Source organism: Musca domestica, unplaced genomic scaffold, assembly GCF_030504385.1.
Source record: "Musca domestica strain aabys unplaced genomic scaffold, Musca_domestica.polishedcontigs.V.1.1 25, whole genome shotgun sequence".
Taxonomy (NCBI): Eukaryota; Metazoa; Arthropoda; class Insecta; order Diptera; family Muscidae; genus Musca; species Musca domestica.
In genome coordinates, this window is record NW_026712277.1 from 138,803 (window position 1) to 150,765 (window position 11,963).

Genomic DNA, 11,963 nt, shown 5'->3' on the forward strand with positions numbered 1-11,963 from the left:
TTTGCAAAATCCCAACCCCGCCATTTAGCTCATTTGGCTTATGGATTCCCTGCATGAATTCCCTTCCCTGGGTTGTTAGTTCGTTTATGTGTAGATTTTCAGACCCACGGGTAGACTCCCAAGCCTGATCTTCAACTCATCCATAAAAATAAACTCCCAGCTTCGGATTTCAGCTGCCCTACCTATATAAAGACTTGCAGGTCTGGAATTTAAATTTTCTATGTACAGACCCTAACTTTCAGTCCTTCTGACTAAAGGTGAGAATACATACAACGCTTTTTTACTGTTCTTCGTAAAAGAACAAAGGAGCGTAGGGTCAAAAGAACAATGGAGTTTTAGGTTGACTTATTTCGATTTTGCCCTAGGTTCCATTGTTTTTTTTTTCGAAGAAACCCTTTATGCACCCTCTCCTTAAAAATGCTCTCCTTTTTATAAGACCCAGACGCATTTTAAAAAAGACCTAAGGGTCCCTATAAAAATCTTTCATAGAAGAAGATAATTTTTATTGAGAGAAAGAGATTCTTCAAGTCTATTTAAATTACAAAATTTATAGAACTCCACTCTCCCTTATCGAATATCTCCGCTCCTCTTCTTCTTCTCTTCTCTTGGTATTATGGGATTTGGTTGCAACTCTGCATATTTCTTCAGGCAGCCAATTTTTATTTACCTAAAATGAAACGAGCAGCAAGAAAAAGTCAGGTTAAATAAAACTTAATTTTAAAATTTGTCTACAAATAGTAGACTTAAAATTGAGGCCCAGAATAGGCTTATTTGGAATGAGGTTACCTTCTTAACTCTTCGATACACCTACCTTTGGGGCAGCACGAACTTGTGTAATTACGGCGGAGTTACGATATTTCTCTGGTACCACAAACTTGAAGATTGGTCGAAGTAGCGAAAAGTAGACAATCTCGGCAATGGAAATGAAACTGAAGCCCATAAAAAGACCCAAAATGCCACCGGTATTAGCTAAAAAGAGAGGATCGATGTTAATATTAATTAAGGTTATGATACATACGCAGCTTGGCATATTAGATAGAGAATGTTAGAGCCGCTCTCGAATCCCGGCTTCATTTTGCCTCAAGGTGGAAGTACATAAAGAGCCTGTTTGACTGGCATAAGTCATCGGCTGGCATCTTCGTAAATGAACAAAGGAGCCTAGGGCCCAAATCGAACTAAGTCAACCTAAAACACCTTTGTTTCTCTACGAAGAAGCCAGCCGATGACTTATGCCAAACAGAAAAGCTCTTTATGTACTTCCACCTTTATAATTAGACATTAATACGCCATGCCTTGATGCCAAGCTTTTTATGTATCATTAGTTTTACTCTTAACCTACACAAAAATTCCGTAAATCCAATATAGACATTTTTCAGTTCCGCATTGATGACCGATTCGCGATAGTAAAAATGTATAACGGCAATATTGCGTTGCACCTCCTCTTTGGGCAAGTTTGTCAATATTTCACTCTGTATGGTGTAATTGTGCATGGCCAGGGGTGAAGAGAATGCATCCGGCATAAAGGTCACATCGACACAAGGCGTATGACAACGGGACATACATCTTCCAGCCGGATTCTGTGTCAACTTCGCCTTTTCAATGCAAAACAATCGACTGATATTACAAAATGTCGCATTATCATAGATTACCGGCAAATAATAGGGTATACAGCCGCAATGCTCTATCAGGAAGGCGGACAAACATTCATTCTCACAATGTGTCTTCGTGTAGTAACGATAAAAAACGAGCTGCTGTTCATCGAGAAAAACACAACGACGTCGGCGACGATTTATCGAGCGAATGGCCGGCGACGATTCGGTGAGTTGGGCATCAATGCGAAATCGTGTCTCCGAACCCAAGGGTACAGCAACGCCTCCCTCGCTTATCAGAGGCCTATCCACAGGACTGCCTAAATTCACCTTGAACCCAGCACCACTACTCGACGAGCAGTAGTATTCATCCACCTCGGCATTTAGCATGACAGAAACGCCCAGTGAGATGCCAGTTCCTGGAAGAGAGAGAGAGAGAGGGGAGAGAGGAATAATATGATTTTTTAATTTAGTTCCTTTTTTCGAAAACTTACCATAAGTTGGCCTTGGATAATATTTTGGTGGCAGTTTTGTGGGATAGCCTGTTTCGGGATTCCAATCGATTGGTACCAGATCCGGACCATGTATCAGGTCATCCAGAGTCCGATAGCTGTAAGGTTTTTTATACATATAGAGATTTGCTTCCACAAAGAGGGTTTCCCCAAAGCAAGGTTGGGAGAAAACAATGCAATGGGAAATATTTGAGTTTGTAGGTGTAAAGAGAGAAGTAAGCTCACACATCCGCTCTCTCTCTCTCTCACACAATCATTATTATAGTACGTTTACAGTTTCCCGTATTGCATATACGTCAAACAAGTCCCCATAAGAGGCAAAAACCCTCTAATGTAAACATAGTATCAGAGTCATATGTTAAGTGATTTTTACACATTTATACCTTTGTAGAATTAAGAAGGTAACTTAGTGCAATCTTTCAAAATTATACCTTTAAAGACATCCCATAGACAAAATTTATATTCATTTACCCATTGTGTGCAAACAAATTGGGGATGGGAAACTGTTTTTCATTAAATCTGTTTTCAGTTAAATTTCACAGAAAATATAGAGCTGGATATGATAGTTTGAAAAGAGGTTACCCTCTTCATTCCATTAAACCAGATACATAGAAGATTTATCCCATATGTATAGAAGAAAGTTCAGGTATATAAATCGATTGGGGGAATGGAATAGATCCTCTATACTTGGAGGAGATCTTCTTTGTGTAGAAAAGACATTTTAAATGAACAAGGGATCATCAATTCACAAAAGACGTTTTCGATTTATAAAAACCTTTTTTTAAATAAAAGAACTCTTCCTTTTGAAAGATTCCTTCTTTGTAGTAGATCAGTCCTCTCCAATTATATGTTATACTTATCCCTCATAGAACGTTCTACTGACTTTCCCTTGTACAGAAAACGCGGATGCAAGGTGTTAAAGGCACAGCAAAGACCCTCATCGGTGACGACTTCACGAAACAATTCACTGCAATTGACATCCACGGAACTGAGTTGACAGGCCACAAGCATTCGGGAACAAGGCTGGGAATGCTGAATTAAAGGGGAAAAATAAAAAAGAGATTAAAATATAATTGTCGATATGCTGATAGATAAATTAGGTCTGTCTGGCTAACAATTATTTCGGGTATAGTTTTAAATCGTGGTATAGATTTTCATCCAGGTTTGGAATTTGTATGTAGACGCGCTATGAATTTTAAATCTTAAATCCCGTGACGTATACGTAATGGCAATGAATGTTCTTGGACTTATTACATGAATATGTCGTATTACTTTCTGAGAAGGAAGTTTTTGGGCAATTCTTGCGGGAAAAGTAGTCAGACGGACCTATGCTCTCAGCATATACTGAAACATGCCCAGTTAAGGCTGGAAATACATAAAACGCATATTTGGCTGGCTTAAGGCTGGAAATACATAAAGAGCATATTTGGCTGGCTTAAGTCATCGGCTGGCTTCTTCGGAAATGAACTAAGGAGCCTAGGCCCAAAATCGAACTAAGTCAACCTAAAACTCCTTTGTTCATCTACGAAGAAGCCAGCCGGTGACTTAAGGCAACGAAATATGCTCTTTATGTATTTCCAGCCTAAGTCATCGGGAGGCTTCTTCGAATAAGAACAAGGGAGCCTTGGGCCAAAATCGAGCTAAATCAACCTAAAAGTCCTTTAGTTTTAGGTTGACTTAGTTCTATTTTGGCCCACCGCACCTTTGTTCTGATCCGAAGAAGCCAGCCGATGACTTAAGCCAGTCAGAAAAGCTACAAGGTGGGAATGCATAAAACGCTTAAGGTGCAAGCACATAAAGAGCTTTTTTGGATTAAGTCAAGGGCTGGCTTCTTTGGAAAAGATCAAATGAGTGTAGGCCAAAATCGAACTAAGTCAACTTAAGACTCCTTTGTTCCTCTACGAAAAAGCCAGCCGATGACTTAAGCCAGTCAGAAAAGCGTTTTATGTATTCTCACCTTTATCTGGCTGGCTTAAGCCACCGGCTGGCTACTTCGGAAATGAACAAAGGAACCTAGGGCCAAAATCGAACTAAGTCAACCTAAATAAACGCTTTATGTATTCGCACCTTTACACGGACATATGGTAGAAGAATAAAGGTAGTCGCGTCGAACCAATTTTGTAATTGAATGAAAAATTATTCAAAACCGTGCAGATTACAACAACCTCCGATTGGCGTCGAATAAGAAAACATATAAAAATCTTCTTATTTTTGAAAAAGAAATCAACATTTTTTGCATATTAATGTTTCCAAGCTTTGATGCAACTAGCTGTATCCTTCTACCATGGACGGACTTTAGGCAGAATGATTCCAAATGTCCTTAAACGGCTATCGTTAAAAGAGACATTTGATCCAAAATCTTTATTCTGATAAAAAACATTTTTCCCTTCTCAAATGCTACATAACCTCAAACATAGCCAGAAAAACACTTACCGCAATAATAAATTCTGCCAAGTCCAGAGAATTGTTTTTAAACTCTTCCAAATTCTGGGTTTGGGGGTCATTGAAAATGTCCGAATGACACAAATACTGGAGAGCAGCATATTCCCGGGAGCCTCTGTAATTAAACAAAACAAAAAGCTCCAGCATTAAAGTGTCTCATTCCCTCTCCCTATATCTTCCTCTCTCTCTCTTTCCGGCAGAGTAAAACACCCAATTACTTTGTATATTTGGCAACCTTGGAATACATGGCCTGATTCATGTTGCACAGTGTCAATGCAGGCAGGGGAATCTTTAAAATTGGCGTTGGATGTGGACTAATGCCAATGATGACCGGTGTACTCTCCCATTTGGCATAGATGTTCGATATCAAATGGATCACGGTAATGCAACAAATTACAAAGGCGGCGAGAAAGAATAATCTGAAAATGAGATTGAGGTTAGAAATATCAAAAGAAGGATTTTTCGAAATTACTTTTCCCAGCCGTTCAAGGAGTTGTCCACCAAATATTTCAGGCCATGCAGCGTTGTTTCCTGTAAGTATTTCTTTAGATTACCCAGGCAATAGACTTCCAATTGTTCTCTACGTTTTGGTTTCCTTGGCTGCTGCTGCTCCTGCGGATGGGCCATGGTGATGCGTTCAAGGGTTTAGCGGCTAATGAGGCCTCTGGATTGTGTGGAACATATATCGATTTATAATTTTAAGGTAATTGGGTAAGAGCTAAATAGGTAATGTCCATTAATTGGTTACAAGCCATGGAATTAGATTTTAATGAGCTTTTCCAATTGCAGCCGGAGAAACGCCCGTTTTAATCAACCCAATGGATATTTAATGAAGGCTTTTACTTTGCTGAGTCATAGGGAGGTCATATTGATTATGTGATAGGCCAGGGACTGCACAGAGGGTAAGTGATGCACATAAAGCCATAGAAGGGAGTCATCTTCTCTCTGTTCAAAGTGTTCTCTTTTCCCTGGGAAAAGATCCCTACTACTTCCATGGAAAGCGCTCCAATTTCGCAATGGAAAGAATCCTTTACCTCCTCGAAAAAAACCCGCTATGGAATGCGCCCTATTTTTATTTTTTAATAAGCTTTTCTAATTGCAGCCGGAGAATCGCCCGTTTTAATTAACTCAATGGATATTTAATGGAGGCTTTTACTTTGCTGAGTCATAAGGAGGTCATATTGATTATGTAATAAGCCAGGAACTGCACAGAGGGTAAGTAATGCACATAAAGCCAAAGAAGCGAGTCATCTTCTCTCTGTTCAAAGTGTTCTCTTTTCCCTGGGAAAAAATCCCTACTACCTCCATGGAAAGCGCTGCATTTTCGCAATGGAAAGAATACTTTACCTCCTCGAAAAAAACCGCTATGGAATGCGCCCTATTTCGTCCATACAAAGATGCCTCTATCTTCTTAAGAAAATACACTTTTTCCTCCACTTCCTCCTCTTTCTTCCTTCATAGATAGATCCTTTTTATTGACTTATTTGAAGATGCCTTCTTCCTTTATACAAAGTTTTCTCTTCTATGAAAAACGTTATCATGCCTATGGAAAACCCCATTTTCCTATATCCAACTTTTTCCTCTTTGGAAAGAACCGCCTTTTCCCTCCTTGTTAACCTCACTTTTCTCTGTGGAAATAATTAATTTTCCTCCCATGGAAGGTTTTCAATCAATTTATGGCAAATCCTATTTCCTCTAGGAAAGAAACAATTTCCCTCTTTACTCTATGGACAGAACCCTTCAACCTTTCCTATTAGGTATTGATCCCCTTCCTGCATTGAAAGAGTTCCGGGGGGTAACACGCTGATTAAATGCCTTTTGTGGCCATTCGTGGAAGGGCCGTTTTTCTTCCTATGCAATTAAAAAATGTCATTAAAACCCAAAGCCATTACACGTAACAAATTAAGGGTCATTAATTTTGGTCACTTAATTGAAGTATTCCAACATAATCACACCTTCATCTTGCCATTATTACATAAACAACCGATGGTCTCTCATTTCGCATTCAACCATTGAACGTTACAGCATGGCCCATCCACTGCAGCAGCAAAAACTCAAAAAAAGAGAACAATTGGAAATCTATTGCATGGGTAATCTTAAGAAATATTTACGAGAAACAACATTGCATGGCCTAAAGTATTTGGTGGACAATTCGCTAAACAATTGGGAAAAGTAAGCCAACCAATATTTATATCTTCTCAATTTTTTAAACCCCTTTATTTTTTGCAGATTTTTCTTTCTTTCCGCCTTTGTCATCTGTTCCATTACGGTAGTCAATTTGATATCAAACATCTATGCCAAGTGGGAGAGTACACCGGTCATCATTGGCATTAGTCCGCATCCAACACCCATTGTAAAGATTCCCCTGCCCGCCTTGACCCTGTGCAACATGAATCAGGCCATGTATTCCAAGGTTGCCAACTACACCAGGTAATAAATTTAAGTTCCCCCAGAGTTCGGGGGGAGAGAGAAAGAGCAAAAAGCATTAGAATTTAAATTTTCCCTCCATTTTTCAGAGGCTCCAAGGAATATGCTACTCTCCAGTATCTATGCTATTCGGAAATCATTCACAATCGTGAGATGGAAAAGTCCCCGGAATTTCAAAACAATGACATAAAGCCCGCCGATTTCATTGTAAAGGTAAGTCTTTGCTTCCTTCGAATTTCATCGTTTTAAATTGTTTTACATTGTCGCATTTTCAGCATTCTCAGCCCTGTTCGCGAATGATTGTGGCCTGCCAACTTAGCTCCGTTGACATGGACTGCAGTGAACTGTTTCGTGAAGTCCTCACCGAAGAGGGTCTGTGCTGTTCATTTAATGGACTGCATCCGAAATTTCTCTACAAAGGAAAGTAAGTGAGGAGAACAATGTCTATATTAGCTAAAATTCAATTCACACTAAAGTAGACTCACTAATGGACCCTATAGCTCGTCTACGAGTAGACTCACTGACCGACCTTTATATGGTATAAATGTATTCTCAATTGCTGACTTTTATTTGAAAAATCCACCTTTGAAAGGGCCTTGAAATCAATTTTTAAAATCCAACTTTGAAAGAGCCCTGAAATCAATTTTCAAAATCCAACTTTAAAAGGACCTTGAAATTAATTTTTAAATCCACCTTTGAAAAGGTCTTGAAATTTATTTTAAGTCCTATGAAAAAGTTCTTGAAATTTATTTTAAAATTCCACGTTTTAAGACCGTTTGAAAAAGTTCTTGAATTTTATTTTAAAAATCCACGCTTGAAGTTCTTTAAAACATCCTCGAAATTTATTTAGGAAATCCACGTTTTAAGAGCTTCTAAAAGTTCTTGAATTTTATTTTAAAAATCCACGCTTGAAGTTCTTTGAAACATCCTCGAAATTTATTTAGAAAATCCACATTTTAAGACCTTTGAAAAAGTTCTTGAATTTTATTTTAAAAATCCACATTTGAAGTCCTTTGTCACATCCTCGAAATTTATTTAAAAAAAATCCACGTTTGAAGTCCTTTGACACATCCTCGAAATTTATTTAAACAAATCCACGTTTTAAGACCTTTGAAAAAGTTCTTGAATTCTATTTTAAAAATCCACGCTTGAAGTTCTTTGAAAAAGTTCTTGAATTTTATTTTAAAAATCCACGTTTTAAGACCTTTGAAAAAGTTCTTGAAATTTATTTAAAAAATCCACGTTTTAAGTCCTTTGAAAAAGTTCTTGAATTTTATTTTAAAAATCCACGTTTTAAGACATTTGAAAAAGTTCTTGAATTTTATTTTAAAAATCCACGTTTGAAGTCCTTTGAAATAACCTCGAAATTTATTTAAAAAATCCACGTTTGAAATCCTCTTAAACATCCTCGAAATTTATTTAAAAAATCCACGATTTAAGACCTTTGACAGGGCCTTGAAATCAATTTTAAAAATCCACCTTTGAGAGATCCTCAAATTTTATTTTAAAAATCTACGTTGTTAATTTTAAAATCCACGTTTTAGATCCTTTGAAAATACCTTAAAATTAATTTTAAAAATCCATTTTAAGACTTTTGAAAGGGGCCGGAAATAAATTTTAAAAATCCATGTTTTAAGACCTTTGAAAGGACCTTGAAATTTATTTTAAAAATCCAAGTATTAATACCTTTAAAAGGGCCTTGAAATTTAATTTAAAAATCCACATTTTAAGACCTTTGAAAGGGCCTTGAAATTAAATTTAAAACGTCCACCTTTTAAGACCTTTGAAAGGGCACGTTCTAAGGCCTTGAAAAATACTTCAAAAATTCGTTTAAAACTTCACGTTCCAAGACCATGAAAAATGCTTCAAAAATTCATTTAAAAATCCACGTTCCAAGACCTTTAAAAATGCTTCAAAAATCGTTTAAAAATCGACATTTCTGAGCCTTCTGTTAAAAATCCACGATTTAGTGCCTCAAAGAAGGCCTTGACATTTTTTTCAAAATCCATTTTTTAAGATCTCGCAATTTATTTTAAAAATCCTCTGGCCGGCCCTTTAGCTCCTCCATATAAAACCTTTTGAAAATCTTTTCTAAATATGGATTATGACTTCATGTTCAATCTTGCAGTTATTACACCCTAAGCAAGCTTGTGCAGAGTCCAGATATGGTACCGATCGATTGGAATCCTGAAAAAGGCTATCCTGCAAATTTACCCCCAAAATATTATCCTCGGCCGGCCTACGGTAAGTTTCATTACAACTGAACCATAAAAAAAACTTTAACAACTCCAACTCGTCTTCCTCTTCCCCATCCCCCAGGAACCGGCATAGCAATGGGCCTCTCCCTTATCTTGAATGCCGAAGTCGATGAGTACTACTGTTCATCGAGCAGTTCGGCAGGATTCAAAATTAATCTGGCAAGTCCCGTGGTAAGATCCCTAATGAAAGAGGACGGTATCATCGTACCTTTGGGTGCGGAAACAAGTTTTCGCATTGATGCCCAAATCACCGAATCATCACCAGCCATTCGCTCGATAAATCGTCGCCGACGTCAGTGTGTTTTCTTGGACGAAGAACCACTCGTCTTCTATCGTTACTACACAAAGACACATTGTGAAAATGAATGCCTGTCGATCTATTTCATCGATAAATGTGGATGTATCCCGTTTTATTTGCCCATAATTAGTCCGAATGCCACAATATGCAACATGAGTCGCCACTTTTGTATTGAACATGCCAAATTGGCTCATAATCCGTTTGGAAGATGTATGTCACGCTGTCAGACTTCGTGCTTTGAATTGAGATTTTTACCGCACACATTTTCATCGCCTTTGGCCGTGCACAACTACACGGTAAAGAGCAACCTTTTGACTGCCTGGCCCAAGGAAGAGGTGCAACGCAACATAGCTGTGGTGCATTTCTATTTTCGTGAATCGGTCATACATTCGGAGCTGAAAAATGTCTATATCGGGTTTACCGAGTTTTTGTGTAAGTTCAAATTACTCATTATTTTCAAAATAATCTATTAAAATATACCTCTTAATTTGTTTCCAGCCAATAGCGGTGGCATTTTGGGTCTCTTTATGGGTTTCAGTTTCATCTCCGTTGCCGAGATAGTCTACTTTTTGTTACTACGGCCCATTTCAAAATTTCTATTACCAAAAAGATATCGCAAGTCCCCACTGCTTATACAAGTTCGTCCAGCTCCCAAGGTGGGTAGGCTTGGAGAATAATTACCATTTTTAACCACACTTTTTGTGTCTTTTTTTCAGAAATATAAACATTGGTTGCCTGATGAAATATGCAGAGTTGGTACGAAATCTTATTATGCTAAGAGAGAAGGAGGTAGAAAGGAATCCAACCGATATCCCTTAAAGAAAAATTCAGTTTTATAAATTTTTAGTTTTGTTTTTTAAGGTTTTATAAAAAAACATATTTTTGTGAAAGCTTTAAAAGTTATATCCCAAATCATAAAGGGGCATAACGAGAATGTCTTAAAACCTTGGAAAAGCATTTTAAACTCTATAGCTCGTCTACGAATAGACTCATTGACGGACCATTATATCGTATAAATGTAGACTCAATTTCTGACTTAGTACCTTGAAGAAGACCTTTAAAAATCCACGTTTTAAGGCCTCTAAAACCTTTAAAGACCCTTGAAATTAATTTTAAAAATCCAAGTTGTAAAGCGCCTTGAAATTAATTTTAAAAATCCACGTTGTAAAACCTTTAAAGGGCCTTGAAATTAATTTTAAAAATCCACGTTGTAAAACCTTTAAAGGGCCTTGAAATTAATTTTAAAAATCCACGTTGTAATAAATTTAAAGGGCCTTGAAATTAATTTTAAAAATCCAAGTTGTAAAACCTTTAAAGCGCCTTGAAATTAATTTTAAAAATCCACGTTGTAAAACCTTTAAAGGGCCTTGAAATTAATTTTAAAAATCCACGTTTAAAGACCTTTAACAGAGTCTTGAAATTTATTTTAAAAAATCCACGTTCCAAGGCTTTGTTTTTGGTTTCAAGAACTTGAAGAATTTATTTAATTTATTTTATTTCTGGACCTTGACAATTCCTTAGAAAATCAAGGCCTTGAAAAGCGGTTCACAACTATTTACAAAATCCACGATTTAAGCCCTTGAAGAAGGTCCTAAAATTATATTAAATATTTTTTAAATACACCTTTCAGGACCTTGATAAAGACTTAAACAACCTTTTGGAAACCCTCAATTCAAAGCCTTGAGGAGGGTCTTAAAAATTCCTTTAGAGATCCACTATTCAAGGTCTTAAAAATTCTAATAAAAATCCAGGAATCAAGGTCTTGAGGTGAGCCTTTAATATTTCTTTAGAAATAAACAACTTAATACTCTAAAGAATATCTTATAAATCTAGAAAGTAAAGCCTTGAAGAAGGTCTTAAAAATTGTGTTGAAAATTCAAAGGTCATGGTCTTGAAAAATTCGAATAAAAATGCACAACTCATGGCTTTCAAAAATGTCTTAAAACTTCCTATAAAAACCAGAAATCAAGGCCGCATAGGTTTTAAAAATTCTTATAAAAATCCAAGAATTAAAGCCTTTAAGAAGGTCTTAAAAACTCTAATTCTCAAACTTTGAGCAGAGCCTCGAAAACTCTTTTAAAAATCCATGATTTAAGGCATTGAGATGGGCTTTAAAAAATTGCTATATAACGTCTTGAGGAGAACCTTAAAAATTCGTTCAAAATAAAGTTCACGATTTAAGGCCTTCTTTAAAGCCGTAAAGTTGCTTTTAAAAATTCAAATCATTGGCGAAGGCCTTAGAAATTATTAAAAAATCCACCATTCAAGGACTTTAAAAATAAAGTGATTGAATCTTGAGGGAGTTCTTAAAAATCCCCGAAACAAAGCCTTGGAGAGGACCTTACAAATTAATGGTGAAAATCCTTGAAGAAGTTACTAAAAAATCTTTAAAAAACAGGAATTAAGGCCTCGAAGAAAGTATAACAAAATATTTTAA

General features: G+C 36.8%; 2 protein-coding genes across 6 annotated transcripts; one reads left to right on the plus strand and one right to left on the minus strand.

Moving 5' to 3' along the window:
* Positions 1-541: 541 nt before the first annotated feature.
* Positions 542-4,802, minus strand: LOC131802918 (pickpocket protein 28-like). Its single transcript, XM_059123695.1, has 7 exons — positions 4,762-4,802; positions 4,535-4,658; positions 2,985-3,133; positions 2,084-2,199; positions 1,340-2,008; positions 812-969; positions 542-667 (listed from the first exon to the last, which is right to left on the minus strand). The coding sequence occupies exons 1-7, from the start codon at positions 4,800-4,802 to the stop codon at positions 548-550; spliced, it is 1,377 nt and encodes a 458-aa protein (XP_058979678.1). The 3' UTR covers positions 542-547.
* Positions 4,786-10,381, plus strand: LOC101895128 (pickpocket protein 28-like). 5 transcript variants are annotated; one of them, XM_059123782.1, is made up of 11 exons: positions 4,786-5,269; positions 5,333-5,445; positions 5,646-5,758; positions 6,569-6,715; positions 6,773-6,973; positions 7,060-7,183; positions 7,246-7,394; positions 9,099-9,214; positions 9,290-9,958; positions 10,025-10,182; positions 10,243-10,381. In XM_059123782.1, exons 4-11 carry the CDS (start codon positions 6,570-6,572, stop codon positions 10,363-10,365), a joined length of 1,686 nt encoding a protein of 561 aa, XP_058979765.1. In that variant the 5' UTR covers positions 4,786-5,269; positions 5,333-5,445; positions 5,646-5,758; position 6,569; the 3' UTR covers positions 10,366-10,381. The 5 variants fall into 5 exon arrangements, with proteins under 5 accessions (XP_058979765.1, XP_058979766.1, XP_058979767.1 ...); XM_059123783.1 differs by having other exon boundaries at positions 4,786-5,445; XM_059123784.1 differs by lacking the exons at positions 5,333-5,445; positions 5,646-5,758 and having other exon boundaries at positions 4,786-5,246.
* The last annotated feature ends 1,582 nt before the right edge of the window (positions 10,382-11,963 follow it).